This window comes from Cataglyphis hispanica, chromosome 6 (genome assembly GCF_021464435.1).
Source record: "Cataglyphis hispanica isolate Lineage 1 chromosome 6, ULB_Chis1_1.0, whole genome shotgun sequence".
NCBI classification, from domain to species: domain Eukaryota; kingdom Metazoa; phylum Arthropoda; class Insecta; order Hymenoptera; family Formicidae; genus Cataglyphis; species Cataglyphis hispanica.
Window position 1 is genome coordinate 490976 of NC_065959.1, and position 22862 is coordinate 513837.

Genomic DNA, 22862 nt, shown 5'->3' on the forward strand with positions numbered 1-22862 from the left:
TCAAAATCTCCGAAGATGTCTGAACTAAGGACCAGCGGCTTCTTTCGACCTTGGCATATCCCGGAGACCACGAACAAAGCTTCCGGGATTGTCGATACGCTCCATGACACATCGTGCAACAGACAGGAGGACGACGACGAGAGCGTCGTGTCTTCGGCGACATCGACAACCTCCACAACGAGCTCGGCTACCGTGGAAATATCCAAAAAGTATAACGATCGTCTCTTAAATCGAGATACGGCGGACTCGACATCGTTAAACGTTGTTCGTCATCGCCGCCGCGCGAGGAGACGTCGAAGGAGCGAGTCCTCTGACGATGTGGCGACCAGTACGACGCTTTCCCTTGAAGGCGAGGACATCGTCGGAAGTACCGTGCAAGATGCGAGGAACAACTCACGTGCTTTCCGTTCGCAGCAGCCAGTCATCAATTCGACGGCTTCCGCGGTTTCCGCTCGCGATCCGGATGTGTTTACCGGTTCCAGTGATGTTAGTCCGCTGGAGTATCTCTCGACATTCGAGTTCCGACGATCGGAGGCTTTCGCATCGATAAGCGATGGAACTTATTCGATGGCGAATTCAGATATCGCTGGACCATCATCGGCCGCGAACTCAATGATTCCCGAGTTATATTACGCCTTTACTGACTTTCATTCCGGGATTCATCCCGGAATTCATCCCGGTATACAATCTATGGTTCAACCGGGGACTCTTCCTTCAGATTTTTATAATCGTTCCATGGAGGAAGCGGTGCAGATGGTGCACCGACAAGATGTTGTTGCCAAACAAATGAAGAAGATGCGTCCAAAGAAATTTCGCTGTCAGTATTGCGACGTCGCGTTCAGCAACAACGGCCAACTTAAGGGACACGTCCGCATACATACTGGTTAATTGAAATTTTTAATATAATTTATTTGCACGAGTTATATGTAATCATTTGCTGAGTAAGAAAAAATAGCGATGCGTATGGAAAACATTTATTGGAGAACATCTTTTTGAATGTTTTCAAAATGATTTTCTTTTATAATGATTTTAATTTAGAATGACCTAAATAATTTTATTTTTTTTTTATTTTACATATTTCACAAGATTTTTCAACATAATTTATTTACAGAAAAAATACTTGCTGAAAAAAAGAACAATGCATGTAGAAAATATTTTTTGAAGAATTTCTTTCTCTCTCTAAACATTTTTAAAAGATTGTATTTTCGTAATAATTTTAATTTTTAAGCAAAATAATTTTAATTTCGGTTTTTTCATTTTATTTCATAATATAGATTTTAGAAAGAAAATTTCAGAAAATAACGATTATAATTATCGATATATCAGCATCTACATCTTTCTATTAATATTACTATCAGCAACGAAAAATATAGAGAAAGTAATTTATAAGCATTGAAAATTAGTATTCATACTCACTGATGTATTTTATATTACGCCTCCACTCACACACAACGATTTTTTTATTATTTAAAATTTAAATAATCACAATTATGTTAAGCAAATTTTTATTCAAATAATAAATTTGTTTATACACATCCAATCGTCTTTAAAAAAAAAAAAAAAAATATTTTTGACAGTCATTATCACAAGATTATACCACGAGCACAAATAATTACAATTGAAGAGAAATGTAACATGCATTTCTATTACAGGGGAGAGACCGTTCAAGTGCGACGTGGAATCCTGTGGAAAGTCGTTCACCAGGAACGAAGAACTGACGCGACACAAGCGGATTCATACTGGTGTTCGGCCTCACTCCTGCGTTGTTTGCGGCAAGCGATTCGGACGTAAGGACCATCTGAAGAAGCACGCGAGAACCCACGAAGTTCGCGATCCGTATCGCGTTTCGGTGGCGGCATTGGGCATGTTCGCCCTGAGCCATCCGTTTCAGCAAGCTACCGGACTTCCGCCATACATCTACCAGATCTGACGTCGGGGACTTACCCCGGGTAAAAAGATCTAACATAATAATCCATTTGACAAATTTGAAAATTTTGTACAGGGTATTCAATATTAGTCTAGTATACAATATTACACTGCGAAATAAATTATATTTTGTACGATGTTAGGTGCCTCTCGGTTATCTTGAAAGTTTTGAATCACACTGAAATATTTTCGATACCATCATTTACATTTAGAGAAAGATTTGCTATAAGCCGTCCCGAACTTTAGAGGGAAAATTTGCGAAAAAGGATTCGCAATATTTTTTAACGAATGGTTCCCGCATTTCTCGATTACTATTACGTATTTTCCTGCAACGTGACGGCAATGTAGCGTAATGAATATATGTATGACTGTAAATACTTTTATATAATATAATGTAGATACATAGTCAGAGAATGCATACACATTTTATTATATATTTATTATATATTATTATATATATTAGATTTGTTATATATTTGAGATGGATTTATTGTTACAATTATACGAAATAAATATTTACAAATTAATATTGCTTAGTTTTTATTTCGTATTTAATTTTCTTAAAGAAAATAGATATTTCCAAATTTCCCACAATATACATTTATAACACATTATATTATTACAACGCTCTGACTGCAGACTTGTTACATTGTTTGCCTTCGAAATAATATTAATTCGTAAAGTATTGATGAAATGAATGCATTGTTTTTATTATTGGACAAGCAATATTTTATTTCTACAATAATTAAATATTTAAGTTGTACATAATGATTTTATATTTATGTTATATTTTTTAAATATTTCTGTAAAAAATTTTTATTAACTTTTATATGATGACACATGATCAATTATGCAATATCAGAAATTCACAATAATGTCCGCTGCTTTTAATGATGCTACTTATAGTTCAGCTAAAAATAGTAATTGCAATAATTTTTTTCGGCAAATCCCCGTACTATTTTTCACCCAAATGAATACATATTTAAATCAAGCAGCAATATAACGCGTCCATCAACGTTACTATCAGGACCACCACCATTTTCCCGGCGATTGAATTCAAGATGGCGTCACCAACTGTAACCCCTCAAATAATAGAGAATCCCCTTGCTCGTTTATACGATGCGCTGTAAAGCACGTAGGGGGAAGAACAGTGGGCTGCGCCCTTTCGTTCTCGAAAACGCACGTACGGTTACCATACGCGTGTTTGTGTCCGTACTCTTTTGCCGCCTTTTTTTCATTACAATACGTTTTTATGGGATGTTTCGCGGTTGCGTCTGTGATTTCGAGGGAAATACGAAAGGGTAAACTGAGGGATTGAAAAGTTGGCCGCGATTAATATTTTTCAAAAACTCTGCATATATTTTGTTCGAGCTTTTCGTTTTTATTACTATTAAAATTTTGTGATAGTCTGCAAAATATCTGTTCCATGAATACACATTCCAAAAGTTAATGATATTATATAATTTGCTTCTTATTTTACATAACTCATAAAAAAAAAAGAAGAAAAGAAAGAGATTGTTTAGAATGTAGAAAAGAATACAATTTTATTATCTCTACTTGAACTTAATTCGTTTAACGTATTTTTTTCTTTTAATTATTATTTCCATTGAAATGAAAATTATCGTTTCGGCATTTTTAATTTGTTTTTTTAATTTTAAATCTAATTAAACGAACCACATAAGGATCTAAAACGGATTATAAGAAACATCCATAACACGGATTCGAGATCGCAATTGGCGAGATTGAATAATCCGGGAGCTGCTGCGGTAGCTTAACGTTAAGTGTGTCAGATTCTCACACGGAGAGTTTTCGGTAGCAGAGTTTTCGATAGAGGAAACCCCGCTGGGACATTCGTCCAAGCTCGTTGACACCCCCCTACTGTCCTACAGATATATGACTGCGAGCCCTCTAAAGTTCTTTCTCTAGAGCATGAATCTTTCTCCCCGCTATGTTTCTCTCTCTCTTTTTCTCTCTTTATTCACTATGCTGGATTTCAGTTCTTTTCCGAGGGTGCAAAACTTTTCAAACATTTTCTTAATAAGCGATTTTTACTTTCTTTCAGATAAATATTTTTGCCTAATTTTGTCTTTTCAATTTTCAATTAAAAAAAAAAAAAATGATAAGTATCAAAAATGTATTGATTTTAAATTTTACTTTCCAAGCTAACGTTCCTCTCACTTTATTCTCCTTTTTCTCTCTTTTTTCTTTTACCGTCCCTTACAGGTAGTTCACCATCAATCCGGTCTGTCGTATATCTTATTATCGGAGGTTGGCTTTAGGCTAAACGATTGCTTAAATGCGACTGGATTACAGTCCGGATTACACCTACCTTAATCTCAGATTACATAGTTTATCATCATTAAGTCACCATTTGACACGAAGAGATACGTTTACTGCCGCTAATGTTGTAGTTTTCTGTCAATACAAAAGAATTGTTTTATCTTAAATCTATTTTTATAGAGAGACGCAAAAGGAGAATAAAAATTTCACAAATTTATTCAAATTATAATAACTTTTCTATATCCAATTTAACAGTTTTTTTTTTATTTTCAACATTAAAGCTGGATAATAGCTGAAAATGAACATACAGAATACAGCAACCTGTTCACTGTAAATAATTTTCTAAAAATTCAGACATATTTTTATCTGAATTTTTAGATCTAGGTGTCTGAAAGAAATTTCAGATAATCTGTCTTAATCACAGAGTCGTTTTTCTGAAAGTTCAAAAGAGTCTGAACATTCAAACAACATTCTGTTTGCAAATTTAGACAAAAAAAGCTGCAGATACTTTGTCTAAAGTTTCAGTCAGTCTTTTTATAATGTTGTTTTTTCACTAATTGATCAAATTGTCTATTACAATCATAAAACATTGTGTATATTCGTATATTTCGTATGACAGTTGGATTCAGTTATCGCGAGTAGTATTTACATCGCTCTCTACCTGAACCGAATTTACAATCGTTGAAAACGATTCGTAATCCCCGTCGTAATAGCTGTCGCGCCGAGGAAATCGCTGTCATCGAATACAAATTCTTCCGTTTTCCGTCGTCGCCGTTCATTCTTCTCGCCTCCTCCGGTCGATGCGCGTCCAAATATCATCTGTGTCGACCGTGTCTTTCGCGCAGCAACGCACGCCGCGGGTGGGCCTGTATATGTCGGAATGTTTGCCCGCGTCATTGTTGCGCGTTCTGACACTCGATACGAATTCTCCCGACCCGGTTTTAAAAAGCGTTTAGGTGCCCCTTATAGCCGGTCCACCTTCCCTCCTGCCTTGCGCGACATATTCCGCTTCTACATGTCCCGCATGGATCACACGCACTTTTTCAGACTACGCAGAGGACGAGCGTATTCTCGCGCTCACCGGGAAGCACACCCGGGGCGCCGCTGACTTTCTGATATATAGATCTCTGTGTATCCATTACTATGGCAAAACACGATATATCGAAAATTTCTCCTACAATATATTTTTTAATTAATTTTTTTCTATTTCTTACTGCGATTATTAACAATTATTAATTGTGTTGTTAAAAAAAGAAATTGAGAGACTTTGACTGACATATTTACTAAAAAGGCCCATTCATGCTAGACGGAAGTACGCCTCATTCTACCTCGTTACAACGAGGAGCGGCTTTTACATGTGTTCATATAGAGACTATTTGTCGCGCTTGTTAGATCCCGTGCACGCTTATGTAGCATTTGTCAAAAGCTAGCTGTTAGTTATTGTAAGCATTGCTATTTAGAATTCATTATTAAATTTAATCATGAATAGGTATACATTAGTATGTAGACATAATTCGTTTGAGTGGTTCCTACTTAGAACTCATTTAATGATCATTTAGTGACTAGTTATACATTTATGACATCTACTACACATTTGTTTTTGGAAAATTGTTACAAATTTAAATTAAAAAAAAAAAAATACATTTATTGAAAATAATTAGTCGAAAACAGCAAGTTAAAATATTGTTCTATAAACAAAAAATAAAAAATCTTAAGAGTAAAAAAATTTAAGATATTTTATTTAAAATTTATTGTGCATTAACTGCTTCATCAAAGAAATCATCTAGATTGTATTATGATTTACTGACTATGTTAGCAAATGTTAGCTTTCGGATGCTGGGATGCTCGTTTAAAAACCTACATCTCTTAAATTACGTCACGAGACACATTGGCGTCCACCGAATCATACAATTTCTCATTTAAATCCGAGCATTAATAAATCCAAGACCATGAAAAGCATATTGGATCGATTGAAAAATCACGGTGCTCAAAGTCTTCGGCTTATCATTATATGCGTCAATGGAACGGCTCGATTTCGGGTCGCGTACTCTTCACTGAGGAATCATCGTCTTTCTTTTTTCTTCTCCATTATCCTTCCCATTCTTCTGAGACTGTCGGGCGTCAAAAAATGGGGGCCTTAGTGTGGGCGGGTGGCTATTCGAATCTCCAAGGAGAGATGAATGAAAGCCAGAAGTCCATTCACGGGCGCACCTGACTCCGAGCGTCGAGTCGTGAGAATCGATCCGTAGATTTTTCAAGATCTCTTTCTTCCGCGTTCTGGGGCACTTCGTTTGAACATCTTCGGGAATAAAGAGTGCGATGCACGGCAATTTTCTCCGCAGCGACGTTTCTCGTCCCTCGATTACGTTTGTGTTGCGACTACAAGATTAGATTTTATGTACGTCGCTCTTATATCGAAAATATATCGTTGACCCATTTTTATTGGATTTACTTTTAATAATAAATACTTTTATTAACTAGCTATCGATTTCCTATTAATAAAAATATAAAACTTGCAAGAGTTTTGTAATAATGCAATAAATTATAACTGCAATTAATTTGTTTTAAAACATTTTATTTTTTTCTTTAAAATTAATATCTTTGATACCCGATATTAAAATCAATAATAATAATATTATATTGTCAGTATAATAATTATCTTCAGAAATATAGAAAGTTTAATTAATAAATATATAAAAGTTTTAAACATATAATAAGTATGCGGAAATTTTCAAGATTAATCTGAGAACCAACAAAAGATATTATTCCAAACAAAGCGGCGTTCGGCACCTGTCGCAGTATTTTGTAAGAACTCATGTCCCTATCATTCTGAAATTATATACCTGATCCGAAACAAATTAAGCGCATACAATGAAAACCTCAGTAGAGCCGTTGACTACCGAACTCTTTATTCTCGTACGTTCCGGAAATTTAATTCGACACACATTAATCTGTATCATATTGATAGTCTAAGAAAGATTAATCTCGAGAGAATATGCAATGGACCTTTTATTGTATAGTTTCTCTTAAAATCCATACAGAAAATAATCATGTAACGTCATTGTCTGTTTTCAATTTCTCAAAAAGTGAAAACTGAGAATTATTTAATATTTTGATTCGATAGTTAAGCGAAAATTTTCTTCTGGTAATTCTATTTATTATTATTAATTGAAATTAGAAGTAACACGAGATAGAATTAAAATTTTTAGTATTTTTTGTAATATTTATTTTTTACTGTGTCTTTTTATTAAAATTTTCTTTTTGTTTCCAGTTAAAAAAAAAAACTTTTGTATACGCAGAGATATTTTAAAGAATGCTACTATTATATACAGATGTATAATATTACAGAGATGATAGAATGTTATGTTATTAAAAATTAAAAATTAAAAGCAAAAAAAGTAAATAAGTGTTCCGACATTTTTTTATAAAATTTATCTTTTTTATTCGTTATTCTCCTCATCTGCTTCTTTGTAAATGTCGATCTGCTCGTCTACGTTTTTTTCAATTTTATCTTCCTGTTCCTCTAAGTTCTCAGACAAGCCTGTGAGATCTTTTTTCTTATCCTGCTTCCTAGGTAACCACGGTCGCGGTGTTCGGAACTCAAGATCAATCTTCTGCTTTTTATCGCCGCTATATTCGCAGTGCTTTCTGATTCTTAATAAGAATATATTCGGATTCTCTTCCAGATCAATTAGTCTTTTCGATCTTCTATCTTTCGCATTTTCCAGGCGCGAAGCTGCAGAAATGTGATCGTCCTCTTTTACATTCGGATACAACATGACCGTACGACATGCAGTCTCCTTCATCGATGACGGATCTTCCCGAGAAGTACGACAGAGTTCCAAACTTCCATTGGCCATGTCGATTGCGACGCCGTTATCGCATTTTTTTAAGTCTTCCGATTCCTTTGCGACTACCTGGCCGACGCATTCGCACGGAGGATCGTACTCTTCTTTAATCGATTCCTTGTGCATCCTGATGATGACACGATTGTTATTGATGACAGCTTCAATTTCTTTGTACGGTTGTCCTTTTTTAACAATCTCCGATACAATTTTGTCAGTCGGAGCTTTCTGTTCCTTATTTGACATTTCGTTTTTCTTCAACCTCGATTCGCTTCTGCTCCTCGAAGACTGCTTGCTCATGCTATCTTTCGATGTGGAAGAAGTTGTTATAGCACTTATCGGTCTTCGTGAAGAGGTCCTCGATATATTTATTGGACAACAATTGGGACATTGAGGAAGGATCGATGATAAGCATGGAATATTCTCTGGATATGACGGAGCATAACGAGAATTTTTTAAATAACTGCGACAGGAAATTTTGTCTTTGCGTTTTGGTTTTTCGACAATTCTGGATTGCACGTAACGTTGAGTTGCGTGTCCTCGCGATTGATACGAAGAATCGGATGGACGAAAGCAGCAAGGCGAACAAGGTGCTTGCAATCTGACTGATTCAGCGATCAATGAAGGCTTCTTAGGACAGCCGCAGTTGTAAGTTGTCACAATCATTCTTGTTATTTCTGTTTCATTATATATGAAAATAACTGAGCTTGTCGGATCACATGATGGAATATGAAATTTGAGTAAATTTAGGTCGAGTTATATTGGGATAATGACATGTTAATGATTTGTTGAAAAAGGCATGGCTCTGACATGAATTTGTTTTTTGATGTGTAATGAATATGCCTGATTGATGAATCGATTTTAGCAAACTATAAAAAATCATAACCACATCTTCAAAAATGGGACATTAAATAAATAAATATGTTTTACCTTCAATAAAAATTACTTCCCGCAAACTTTAAATTGCAAGTGAAAATGAAGTCTTCTAACAATAAAAGTAAATATAAAAACAGGTTTTTATTAATTAAAAACAGGTTTTGATTAAAACTATACTTAAGAATTAGTCCTTGTTGCTTGGAATTTAACGCTTATTGAGATAAATAATATTTTTCTAATAAGAAATGCAGATATTTATATTATAAGATCATCTTAAAACATTTTAACAAGATATGTGCCTCTGTCCTTCAATGTCCAATCTGTCATCCTTGTCATCTACACTTGCTAAGAATGCCGATTCAAAATATTATCAAGAGATCGGGGCAGAGATGATTAGCAATCAGCTCATCATTAGATTAGAAAAGGATAAAAATAGACAAAAAAAGAAACGGGCAGAATGGGATCCACCTTGCGATTGTGTTGAAATTCAAAGACCGACAAGCACAAGAGGTCCTAAAATAATCAACGCAAATTGTGATGATCGCATTGTATTTCGCGTCCAGTCGGCATTCCGTCTCAATGAAAAGAAGGAACTTCCTTATAAGGCACAAACAATCGGCTATAAGGTTTGTCCTCATCCTGTTTCTTTAAATTTTAAGAACTTAATAATTTGTCACTTCATAAAAAACAGATCAATGTTTCGATTCATATATATTGTAAGCCAGAAAAAATTTTAATTTTTTAAAAATTTTATGTATGTAAACTCTCAATATTTTCAATACATTTTTATTGAGAAAAAAATTTATAGTAAAAAAAAGAATTAAAATGGAATAAAAAAGTATTAAGATAATTTTTAATTATAATTTTAATCCGTTTCCCGAAAAATAATATGTGATTCAAATTCCTGTAGGTCGGATCGTGCAGAGATGAACAGGATAGCCATCAATGCAAGAGCATCACGGTTTATCCGAACTTTGTCTCAGGGTCTCAAGAAGTGTACAGTAATCACATAACAGAGGGCAATCAAAGTATCTTCTTACTAAGAATAAAAAAGAAAGCGGAAGATTCTGAACAAAAAAATAGAAACGTCGAACTTGAATTAAGAACACCCAAACCGCCAACGTTGTTACCTACACATAAGCCTACACCTGCAGTTGCACCATCGCAACCCGTTGCCGATTTAATTGTAGAAAATGTTCACAATCCGAACAAATCGGAGGAAATTGTAAAACAATCGGCAAAAGTGTCAAATAACAAAAATAACAAAAATAACATAAATAACAATAATAACAAGCAAAAAAAGAAAAAAAAAATAATAGCTTAACAATATTACAATGGTCAACATATCTATATATTTTGTTTGCGTTATAAATCATATTAAATAATTTAAAATAAAAATCTAATGTAACTAAATTATGTAAAAATCTAATGAAAAAAATAGGACCACTAATTTCAATATTTTCCATATTTTATATTTTATATTGATTTCAATATGTTTTCTCATGTTTCATATTTTGCACATTTAATTTTATAAATTTATGTTTCTTTCATTTTATTTAACACTTATGTAAAAAATGCGTTTATTTCATTAGAGTTTACAGAAAAAAAAATATTTGTGATGTCAATTGAAACAGCAAATTGAGAATCAGTGCAACTCGAAAAATTTTCCGGAACTTTAAAGAACATGAATATCATGAATCTGGATCGGGTTATTTGGTAGCCACGTTGATGACATTCTGAAGAAAAGACCAGAATTTCCTCAATGACTATGTAAATGGAATTCACGATAGGCGTGAATGTGTAGAGATGTGCGAAACTCAATATACGCCCGGTTCATTCATCCTTTCCGACCGACCAACCGTGTAAAATTGTTTCGTTACGGCTCGCCAGATGAGCACCTCGTTCGGGACTATTTTCTATCTTCCTCGTGACTCCTTTCCTTGTTGTACAAAGTCTCAATAGGCCTTACGACAATCGATCACATAGCGTGCCTCTAGAGACCGCATTGCTGAATTCTACGGCATTATCGTAATTGCTGCTAATTTCTTCCAGTCTTTCCTTTGTATCGGTGAGCGGCCAACTTGTTCATCGAAGAATAGAGAAAGCTACAGTGACTTGTCGGACGTCGAAATTCACAACTACTTTGCAATCTTTATGTTTGTAATCTAGATCAATCAAAAATATAAATAAAGGCGCATATGCAAAAAAATGATTTTTACACAAGTTTTTTGCACAAATAAAGAAATGCATGATAATTTATATCTTATACATTTTTCGACAACATTAAATATCATTTTTATTTAGTTTAATTTTTCTTCTTCCAGTAGAAAAAAAATTCGTCCACTATTAAATTAATCATCAGAGATACGAATGATACTTTTTTGAGTTCACGCTACGTTGTTACAAGCGATTTCGAGAATACTTGAAAAATTTCAAACTGTCCCCATATTTTCTCGGCATTGTGAAGAGAATTCTCTCGAGGTCGTCACAGTCGGCGAATCACGAATGTCCCGCGAACGTCGTCCGCGATGTCCTATGATTTGACGTATAAAGTTGGACGTACAAAGAAAGAAGGATAAATGTGTCGCGATTATCGGTGCGTAGAAAGAGCATACGGACGCACAATACGTAGTCGCGGGGTAAGAAAATGCATGGGCGGTTTCGTAATCGTGAATGGCGTGGGAGTTCATAAAGGTGTCGTTCGCATTCTGTGTGGTCGCGCGTTTAAGAACGGTGACAATGACACTAGCCAATAAATTAGGACGCCACGAAGAATGAACACGTTCTCGACATACACGCGAGGAAATAGCGTGACGAGCAGGAGCGGTCTCGCGGCGGTGAGTGAAAAGCTACTCGTTTTCCCGTACTAAAGAGAAGCCTGCGGTCGCTGATGAATGGAGCGACAAGTGACCGCGATATTATTATACGTGGGACGGTTCTTGAGCTGAGGAAAGGATCTCGACGCGCGAGATCGGGCCCGTTTTAGGGATGAAAGAGCGGCGATAATTCACGAATCACTTGGAAGACGCGTAAAATCGAGATTTTTTCGCACGATTCGACGTGAATAAAATCGAGAATAATATATAAAAGAGCTTGCGGTGTCTTGATTAAAAAGAATTTTCGAGTTAGAAATATTTCTTGCTCCTCCATCTAAGTCTATCATCATCGATAATGTTTTAATCTTTGGATTTCATGATTCTTTTTTTCTTTGGTTTCATATAAATCACTGATTTTAAATCCTCGCAAACTCGCTCATTTTTCGCGTTTAATGGCACTAATCGTCATCAACAACGTAGGAATAAATAAATAAATCAGCAAACGCACGTTCGCCACAGGTGGTGACGCGCACGATCGTCCAGGGTGGTCCGTCGATTTCTCGCATTGTGGTATCGAGAATCGCTTCGTATCCGCAAACGAAGGATAGGGGAGAGAAAGCCGTAATATCATCATTATATTACGTCACACAGATGCGCGGATCGGGGGATCTCGAGACCAGCGTTTTTATATTGCGGTTACGGTGTCACATTGTGCGTCCCGGTGTCCAAAAAGGGTCCCCCTGGAGGACTCCCGTCGAGAGAAGGTCTACGGCATAGCGGGGTTACTGATTGGCTGATTCCCCTGTCAACAGCTATGGTAATCTGTACGCATTTCCTGCATATCTTCCCTTTCCGATCCCTGATCGTCACCTGCCGATTTCGCAAACGAGACGTCTTTGACGGATTTTGAAGAATATGTCACGTGGATAAATTTAAAGATCACTACTAGATTCTTTGTGTAATGTATAACTATATTGTATAAAAGTTCGAATAATATATAAAAATTGTTTCAAGAAGAAGAGATAATTTCTGTTTAAATTTAATTAGATTATTTCTTTGCACATATTTTTGAATATATGTATAAATAATTTATGAAGCAAATATAGGCAAAAGTAAAAATTGTGTTTAGTACTTTAACTCACTCTGAACATTGCGATACTCGTAATCGCAAAATATCGAATTTGATCAAATTTGCATAAATGGCAGTCTGTTATTGTTAAAAGTGAATATATTTGTCTTGTTTTTCGTTAAAAATTTCAAAAAAAAAAATTAATAGTAGGAGTTGCATCTGATAAGAAGGGTTCGCGGACGATAAACCGTTTCTGTAATCGAGAAAACGAGGGAAAATGTTGGCAAATCATGCTGGAACCGCTAATAGCTTTAACGGTGCTGAATTGTATTTTTATGTTCAGTTCCACAGTCACGACCTGTGCAGTATGGTAATGATCCGTTCCGCATTACTTTCTTATTTAAATTTTAATCTATTAAAATATTAATAAAATTTACAATATTATGCGAGTTATGATTACGCCATCGCATTAATAATTTCGCATTTTAGGTGGCAATATCAAGGCCACCGTTGTTGCGCCAGGGAAAGTGCTCGTCAATCAAAAGCTGATTTAAAAAGATCGAAAAGCTTACGAACTGCTAGAAAGTTAGGAAAATCAAATTTTAATGGCAATGGTGACGTTAACATTGTCAGCAATTCCAATAAAAACGGTGGTCGCGAAAGCAAAAAGAAAAATGATCAAAAGAAAAAATCTAAGAGTTTGAGATATTTGGCGGAATATCAGAAGAAGAGAGGAAGAAAAATGCCACTTCCGTGATTGCATTTTCTATATATACTACTCTTTTTCTAATTTTTTTTTTTTTTTGTATATTTCTTATTTTATTAATATTATTATACGTCATTGTTTTATTAGATTTATATTTTAGAAATAGACTAAAAGCAAGGGCGCTCAATGAAAAAACAAAAATGTCAGAAGCTTCTCAGACATTAAATGACACGAAATCGACAATCGTAATGGAATTTTCAACAGTCCAAAAAGTCGTGCAAATTGTTGACGATTCTGACGTTAATTCGACGCGACCTCCTTTCAAAGATATTGTTATTCAGAAAGATACGATAAACGGAAAACGTGATTATCATGTTGAGCAGAATTTTGAGAGCAATCTTGCTGCTGCCGAAAATCCTTAATAAATTGTGATAAGTTAATAAATTAACGATATAACTCACTAGATATCGTAGATATTAAAATTAATATTAATATTATAATAAAATTAATATTAATATTATAATATTCAACATAATTTGCTTTATTTGTTGTCGCGTATTTATTTTTATTTTGCACACTTGTAAATGTGAATAAAAAGCTCTTCTTAATAAATGCTAGGATATTTCAAAGTCTACATATATGCATTTTTATGCATTTAACAATATTGCTATCGGTTCTATTAAACGTTTAATATATTCTCTATTATTATTTAATAATTTTATTTGATTTGCACACTTTGTTTATTTTCGATTTTTAGAAACAGATGCTGTCAGATACCTCAAGATCTTTTATAGATAATTTCGCTTTTATTTGGTTCCAAAATTTCGTTGCTCTTTGTGCTGTTCAAAAAACTGTCTGACTTATTGCAATTATTCGAACATTTGACCGGTTTGTTACATATTGGCGAAGTTTTCCTATCCTTTTTTAAGCATCGACATGCGTTTCTATGTTCTCCCAATGGTCGATCGCATACTTTTTTTCTGGGACACGAACGATGTTCTCGTCGATCTTCGTCATTGCCTTCGAAGCATGAAAAATTTCTAAATCGTCGTACATGAACTGAATCAGTTTTCACGCATTTCGGAAAATCACGCGAATGTGCTTTCCGGTGTTTCACAATCGACTTTCTCCGTATGCAACACTCGCTCGAATCCACTTTCCTAATATTTTTCGAGAATCTTGGAAAACTAAAAAGAAAAAGAAAAAAGCTAATTTGGCCGAAGAAATACGTAGAATATGCTTTAGCATATTCTTACGGGTCAGTGATTGGCTGGCTGTTACGAAGTCGTACCATACCGAAAAGAGAATGCACCAGATACATGCTATGCAGGCGCTGTTGCATATGGTAATGCAGTCCACCATTTCGCGAGTCGACGAAAACTTTACATTTTGTGATTTTTAGAACGACGTTTCATGCTTTGACAGCTGAATCCAATTTTTCTAGATATAATGATGGAATTTCCAATGCAATTATTAATAATGACACTGCTATAAATTGTGCTAGGAGGACGACATAACGACATCACGGTAACACGTGAAGTATAGAAAGAATCATTGGCCATCGCGTCCGTCAGCTGTCAATCAGTGATGCAATGAATTCCAATAGATTCCAACCGAGAAAATGTAATTAAATCTTTCATCAGTTGCATGCTACATCAAATCGTCATACCTTTCAATTGTTGATTCTCAAATAATTTTGAGATGTTAAAGATTATCGAATTATGCAGCTGCATCTGTGTCACGTTTTTATATTTGAAATGCAAATTTCAGTAATATTCTGCTAATTGCATTTTGCTCATTTACACCTGTTTATAAATCGACAGCCATTTTGATTGAATATTCCGCAAACTTTAGCAGCGTTCGAAGTACAGCAAATTTTTTGATACATGTATAATGAGAACATCGTTCAAAATACAAAGTCTCAGAATCAAGTAAATACACTCGCGTTTTATGCATCTTGACAAACGTTGCACAATCAATTATTGATATGCACTCATCGTTATAATTTTATGCTTGCTCGAGTAGGTTAATATATGGCTTTTAAAATATTCTTTCGGGAAATACTTTCCGCATTTGTATAATTTAGCAAAATAGCAATTTTTGCAATCGAATGCATGGTGCATTGATTACCTTAATCACAAGTTATGCTGTCAAATTCGAACAGCTTAAAATACGACATAAATAAATAGTGGATATTAGCGATTCTGGCCTATTTCATCATTTTTTAGCCAGTTTTGTAGAAGTTATAATGATTAGGAAATGTTTACAGCCAACTTCTTTAACTTATTTTTTTTTTTGTAATTCTAAATCAACAATGACTCCAATAATACACATGCTAAGTAAAAGCTTCAATTTTATTTCATCAGAATCGAACGGAATTTCAATCTGAATGGTTAGAAAAATAAAAAATTAGTTTTGATAAAGTTAAAGGTTTATGTAATAAAAGAAGAATTTTAAGAATAATTTTTCTTCAGATCGCGTTTGTTTCAAAATATCTCTCACAACTCGCTACTTTCACGCGAGATCAATGATCGAAATTGAGCAATCGTTATTGCAATCAGATCACGTTGGCTGAGTTTCGTTATGAAAACAATAAGACGAGCAGTGTGCATTTTCTACTTAGGTTCACGCACATATTGGGTGTCACATATGTATGTGTGCACTTGGACATTCTTCTTATGTAACGCAGTATATGTATACGATATCTCTATGGTGGGGAACTTGAAATATTGCCACGAGGAAGAGAGGAATCGCTCTCCTTCAAGCAGATAGAAATCCTGAACGCCAGAAACGGTGGAAGGTATTTCTTTATTCGTCAAGCTGGGCTGCACAGTGCAACGCATGAAATTTTCACGAACGTCACGATATTCTGGCTGCGATTTAGTATCAACATTTATATAAGAAACAAGTAAGTATCACAATACCTTGGAGATTGATCCTTGAATTATCCTCTTTCAATTTATAAGTGATTGCAAAACACGACTCATTTCATTAGGTTCGTAAATATACGGAATGATAAAAATTATGCACTTTTTTTCATTTATAAAATTTCAGTAAATTTAATTTTTTAGAGAAAATATATTTTATAAAAATCTGAATATATTTTATAGAAAGAGAGAGAGAAAAAGTTATTTGATCTATTAAAATTTATTCAAATTGATATTATAACAAGGTAGATACAAAAAACTTTTAAATAGTTTTCTTCACTTCACATAAACTTTACATTAAAAATATTTAATATATATCTGAATTGTAATTTAATAGATCTTATAGACAAAAAGATCCATTCTAGATTCATCAATAAAAAATAAATGTATGATCATTTATTTTAATTCTTACAACTTTATTTTATTATTTCCTATATGATTATATACCCATAGTTGCTAATTTTCAAAAATCCAAAACTGGTTTTTTTCTTTTGCAACGTGAAACTTCTTTTACATTTACTCAATAATTTTCATCGGTTTAATGTTATTTCTATTATATGATACGATTATGAAAAAATTGAAATTCAAACGACAATTCGGAGTAAATTATTTATAATTTAAATTAACAGTTTTTTTAATATTATATAAGTTTTATATAATATTTTTATTTCAATTTCTTTTAAATGTTACTATAATTTGCGGAAAAAAGGTCTGAGATCAAAACCAATTGATCGATTTACAAGTGCCAATATCATTTTCTTTTCCCATTAATAAAATTGATTGTTAAAAATGCGAAAATTCGTGATTATTCAGTTGCAACAATTAGAAGTGACATCCGCATTGCTTTTTAATGCTTACACTTCTAATGCAAAATGACGTAAATGACGAATAAACAAATATTTAATCACATTAAAAGCCCAACCCATTAGTGTTGAAACAATTTTATTTAATTTTAACTCTTGTAACTGAAAAGCATATACATGCAGATTGGAATGCAAATATCAAAAGTATCGGCATTTCATTTCTTTGTCAATTGTCAAATGTCGTGCAATACCACGATAATAACGAAGAGAAATTGTAATGGCCGATTGTGAACTCTCTAATTGGTATTCGACGCTGTCGATCAACTTTCGCAAAAAAAAAAAACACAATGCGTTCGAAATTCGCCAATAATTCGAACGGGCCTGCGAGATCGAATTCGTGTCACGCACGTGTGCCTTTTCCTGACTCACCTGTGTGTTATTTCCTATTACTCCCGCACCTTCGTTTCTCAAGCAAATATTTTAAAGAGGTAAACATCATTCATGACGCCGAGAACAGATGAGGTCATCTTTTCGCAACGGTAATAAATCATGCTATAACATGTAGACAATATAAAGGATGTATATGTTTTTTTGTGCAATATGACAAATGACGCTATGACATTATGACAAATCAAATGAAATATGAAGCTGCAAAAAAGTACAAAAATGAGAATCATAAATATCAGTATTAAAATAGATAAAGAGTATGTAGTACATATTTACGTATTTTTTCATACTCTTCTAAATTCTTTTTTGCGTTATGAGAACCGTTCATCAAATGGCATTCGGAATTGGAAATTAAATATTTGTTCGCTAAAATTCGAGAAAACTAAACAAAGACATATGACTTAATGCTATTTACTTGTCCTGATAAGAAAAGTGCGAAAGTAAACAATAGATTAGATTTTTTATATCATCAAACACATTGATACCAAAAGAAATAACATGCATTTATTTAAAGTAAAAAATTGCAGTGCTGTAGCAAATCAAAATTGTTTAATTCATTGTTTTAAATTCACGCTGCACAATAAAAAATAAAATATATGTGTAAAAATTATAAACAGAGTAACAATGTACATATTATCGGTTTGTTTCTTTTTTTGCCGAAATTTTATTCTCTAATCAAATTCCGCAATCTCTGCATCGTGACAACAATATCGATTTAGTTGTTGTTTCAGAAAATTATGACGTTGTTACCACCAACATCGGCGCAACAGAAACGGATGGACAAGCAGCTTCCACCTGATCCGGAAATGAGAGAACAGGATATCAAAGCTCTTCGAGAATGGTTATCTAAGCAACCGCACTTGCCAAATCACATAGGTGTTTGTCCATAAATTATTTTAATCATAATTATTTTAATCATCGAAACGAAAGTACGATGCATGATTTCGATACTATCTATAGCAATATCTTCTAATAGTACAATATTCAAGTTATTGAGAGCTTTGTGTATTTTTTTCCAATAAGATCTATAACAAAAAATATAGTTGATGTTTATCAAAAATTAGGAAAATAAAGTACTTGACAACAATTTATATCAAATCAGATAAAGAATATATGTCAAAAGCGTGCGACATTTTATACAAAAAAAATATATATATAAATGACGTATACGATTTTACTGATTGTAGATGACGGCAAGCTGGGGCGATTTCTTTATAATTGCAAGAACAGCGTTGAGAGATGTAAATTAATACTGGAAAGATATTATACCGTTCGAACATCTTTGCCGGAATTTTTCACTCCTCGCGATCCGCTGTCTCAGGATATTCAAGACTCCGTTGGCGTAGTGTAAATAAATCTCACATTTTTTCGCGCAATTCCGAATAATTTTTAAAAAAGAATTATTAGAATACTCGCTTGGGGTTTCGGAGCAAATCGGAAAGTTTCAAATAAATTCTCACAATGTTATAAACGTTCTTAAACAAATATTTTCATTAGAGACTACTTCGTGTTACCATCGTTAACCGAAGAAGGATATCGTGTCAGCATCTTCCGGATACGCGACACCAACGTGGAGAAATTCTCGTTTCAAGCGATAGTCAAACGTATTTTAATGATATTTGATGCTCGTTTATGGGAGGAATCCTGCTTGTCCAATATTATGATCATTGATCTTAAGGTATGAACTGCTCTACTTTTTTTTTATGCTTAATTTTTTGTATCAGAAATAGAAGTTATCAACAGATATATTTATACGCTAAATATTCCTTGACTCACTGGGTTTTGAAACTTAAAATTCATTAGCCTAGTGGTAGCCAGTAAATATAAAACAAGTATAAATAAATAAATATTTCTTGCTTTAATAAAATAGTCACATTTTTTCTTTTTTTACAATATATTGTTCATACTTTAAGAAAAAAGTGCATATAAAGGGTTGGGTATAGAGCTAGGGAATGAAATATAGAAGGCTAGGTTGCACTTAAACGTCAAGTATATTGAGTGCACTCTCATTTAGTTACGCCACTGTGTTACGTCAAAAGCAGATGAAATCGCGTTTCATTTACAAAGTCTATAATGAAAAATAGATATAAAAAAATCGCATCAAAGAACGTCTTTTAAAGTCTTTAACTTTCATCATTTTTGATATAATTATATACACACACACACACACACACATATTTTTAATTATCAAATATTTAACATTAATAACATAAATCTCCCGCAATTTTTCTACAAAAAATTAATTTTTTAGGGATGTAGCACGGCACATTTTGCAAAATTTATTCCGACACAATCTATCGTAAGACGGGCGATGTTGGCAGTGCAAGATAGCATGCCTTTCCGATTGTCTAGCGTTCATTTTCTTAATGCACCGTCGTTCATTACCAATATTGTCAACATACTTTATCCACTCTTAAAAGAAAAACTAATTCAGAAGGTAAATCAAAAATTTATACAAAGTCATGATAAAGTACAATTTAAAAAATGAAAATAAATTGGAAATACGCGACACAATTCTTATATTTGCAGTTTCATATACATAATGGCGACGGTGAGGAATTATACGCTTATATGGATAAAGATATACTTCCTAACGAATGGGGTGGCAAAGCAGGCACGTTTCAAGAATTAAATGGTAAATATAATCTTTCATTTATTATCAATTTATAATTAATTCATTTCTAAAATGTTTCTCATTATTATAAAGCGTTTGTTCGCACTTTGTAAAAAATAATGCTTAATAAAAAATAATATCATAATTAGTAAATATATTAATTGTAATAGTTTGATACGTTATGTATAAGTAAATTGAAATTACGAGATATTTATGCATGATTCTATCAAGCTTAGACAGTTGATTTATAATATTATTTTCACATGCTCCGCACAGCTGCGTGGCAAGAAAAAATTGAAAAGAACAGAGATTGGTTTCTGCGGGACGAGAAACTGAGTCGTACGAATGAGAAGGCTCGTTTGCCAGAATCGAAGACATCCCGTCTTCTAATGGAACTTGAAGGAACACAGGGTTCATTCCGAAAATTAAACATAGATTAATTATTTTTATTATCAAAAATATATTCTTACATCAATGGGTCAAAGCTTTTATTGATTTTTAAAATTATTTTTTATTTCCAATTAAATTGCAGATTATAGTTATTATAGAGCTTTCGACAACTTGCAGAAAAATGAGAAATCGTATATGGCAATTTTTATAATAGTAATGATAGCTTTGGCAGTAATTTTATATAATTTTATATTTAAAAAAATGTAAATTAAAATTAAAATAAAATAAAAATAAAATATAAAATATGTCATATATAGCAAAATTTAGTTTTAATTTAATATTCCTTTTTAAAAATATAATGCAAAGTGTAATATAAATATAATACAAAAATTAATTTATTATTTAGAAACATAATTTTTTATTTTCGCATTAAAAAAGAGAAAAATTTAAATCGTACATTTATTAAAATTTTATTTTTGTTTGCATCAAGCTTCTATTTTAAATTAATTATTCTATATCGGTTTATTACCCGATGACCGAATGAGGCAATAATCTTTTATTTGTTTCTTATTTGATGACATTGGTCTCGAGATAGCGCCACATACTTCTATACTTATCGTTGTCAGATGCATGATATTTGATCTGATAAATTTCAAGTAAAAATGAAAAAATGTCCACTGCTTTACTATAATATTTAAATGTATATTTAATAAGAGTAATTTACAATAGCAATATATATTATAAAAAATTTGTTTTATATTTTGAGTTTTATTTATACGTTTCAAAAATATAACGTACTTGATATTTGATGTAATAATAAAGGAATTAGATTAAAAAGTTCAATTTTAAATAAATGTTTTAATTCTTTTAAAAAATATTAGAAAAAGAGCGTATAAAATATCAATAGATGATTTTATTTTTTAATATAGAGTAAAGTATTTTTTGATATATAGCACAAGATAAATTTTTATATTATCAAATAAAAACATCGCACACTGCAATTTGCATGACCTAGATATGGTTATCGATGTAATAGTAGACGTCTAAGCTCGTTTTGTTAGATTGACAGCTAAATCAATTTATTCCGGCAATTTATGTTAATTTATTTTATAAACTTAAAGATCATAAAATGCATTTTGTCTTTCATAAATAAATATCATATACTCGTAAATTATGATTATTATATAAATATTACTCATATGCATTTTCATATGGACTTTGTTCTATAGTAAAGCTTATTCCACACAGAAGATTTAAAAAAACGATATTTCTGTGTGTGTTATAAAGATAAAAATTGTTCAAAATGGTTGTTACAAATGTTTCTTCAGTTTAGTATTAGATGGAAATGTAACGCTACTCTAGTGAAAATAAAATGTAAAACGAGAGTTAACAAACCATGAATTGAAGAGTAAATCTAGCGTAAGAGAAAAACGAAGCGTTAACAAAATTTCTAGAAGACGTAAATCAAAAATATTGAAACATAAAGAAAGCAACTATTAAATGTTAGAAAAGCGTTAACGAAGAATCATCAAACTCTTCTATATTATAAAATAGAATATTAGAAAACTTTAAAGATTGCTATAAGCTGAACGCTGAAAGCTGAAGTAGAAAAAAAAAATCGGAGCACAAAGCAGAAAATAAAATATTGCGACTCTAAAACGATTCGTAAAGGCAACTTATGACTGTCGCGATGCACAACGTTGTCTTCTTTCGTCCTCGCTTAACTAACTTAATAAGCTAATGATGCATCGAATAATGTCTCTGTTGAATCTACTTTGATTCCTCATACGGCGTCAGAGACGAGATTTATTTGTCACCCGTACTGTTGAAGAGCGTTGAAATCGCGAAACGCGTCTGACCACGTTTTTTCTACTACTCGTCAATGAAAAGTTGTTTTTTTCATTCCGCTCAGGCGCGTTTAAGAAACGTAAACAATTGGAGCCAGTTCAGGGAACAATAAAAACAGTCAAGGAATGTATTTACGTACTCTACGTCTTTGCACTCTATTGTTGATATAGTCTTTTGTTTAATTTCTTGGCGCCTATTTTGATCCTATTTGCTTATCTATATCTTCATATATCGTCGCGAATTCAAAATAAGTGCGCATTAAAATGTTATCAGATGTTATTTTCAGAGCAATCTCGCAAAAGTCATTTCTTCTTT

The 22862-nt window shown here is 33.0% G+C and overlaps 5 protein-coding genes across 5 annotated transcripts; 3 read left to right on the top strand and 2 right to left on the bottom strand.

Annotated features, from left to right (window-relative positions):
* Window positions 1-15: 15 nt before the first annotated feature.
* Window positions 16-1930, top strand: LOC126850562 (early growth response protein 1-A-like). The gene is made up of 2 exons (XM_050593700.1): window positions 16-883; window positions 1653-1930. The coding sequence occupies exons 1-2, from the start codon at window positions 16-18 to the stop codon at window positions 1928-1930; spliced, it is 1146 nt and encodes a 381-aa protein (XP_050449657.1).
* A 5716-nt stretch (window positions 1931-7646) lies between these two features.
* LOC126850563 (uncharacterized) lies at window positions 7647-8297 on the bottom strand. The gene has a single exon (XM_050593702.1). The coding sequence runs from the start codon at window positions 8295-8297 to the stop codon at window positions 7647-7649; it is 651 nt and encodes a 216-aa protein (XP_050449659.1).
* Window positions 8298-9220: 923 nt separating this feature from the next.
* Window positions 9221-11096, top strand: LOC126850564 (uncharacterized). The gene is made up of 3 exons (XM_050593703.1): window positions 9221-9553; window positions 9838-10152; window positions 10980-11096. The coding sequence occupies exons 1-3, from the start codon at window positions 9221-9223 to the stop codon at window positions 11094-11096; spliced, it is 765 nt and encodes a 254-aa protein (XP_050449660.1).
* A 3200-nt stretch (window positions 11097-14296) lies between these two features.
* On the bottom strand, window positions 14297-15041 carry LOC126850565 (uncharacterized). Its single transcript, XM_050593704.1, has 3 exons — window positions 15003-15041; window positions 14810-14898; window positions 14297-14705 (listed from the first exon to the last, which is right to left on the bottom strand). The coding sequence occupies exons 1-3, from the start codon at window positions 15039-15041 to the stop codon at window positions 14297-14299; spliced, it is 537 nt and encodes a 178-aa protein (XP_050449661.1).
* A 1264-nt stretch (window positions 15042-16305) lies between these two features.
* LOC126850533 (alpha-tocopherol transfer protein-like) lies at window positions 16306-20925 on the top strand. Its single transcript, XM_050593658.1, has 7 exons — window positions 16306-16426; window positions 18427-18571; window positions 18883-19042; window positions 19193-19373; window positions 19947-20132; window positions 20225-20330; window positions 20586-20925. Exons 2-7 carry the CDS (start codon window positions 18433-18435, stop codon window positions 20747-20749), a joined length of 936 nt encoding a protein of 311 aa, XP_050449615.1. The 5' UTR covers window positions 16306-16426; window positions 18427-18432; the 3' UTR covers window positions 20750-20925.
* The last annotated feature ends 1937 nt before the right edge of the window (window positions 20926-22862 follow it).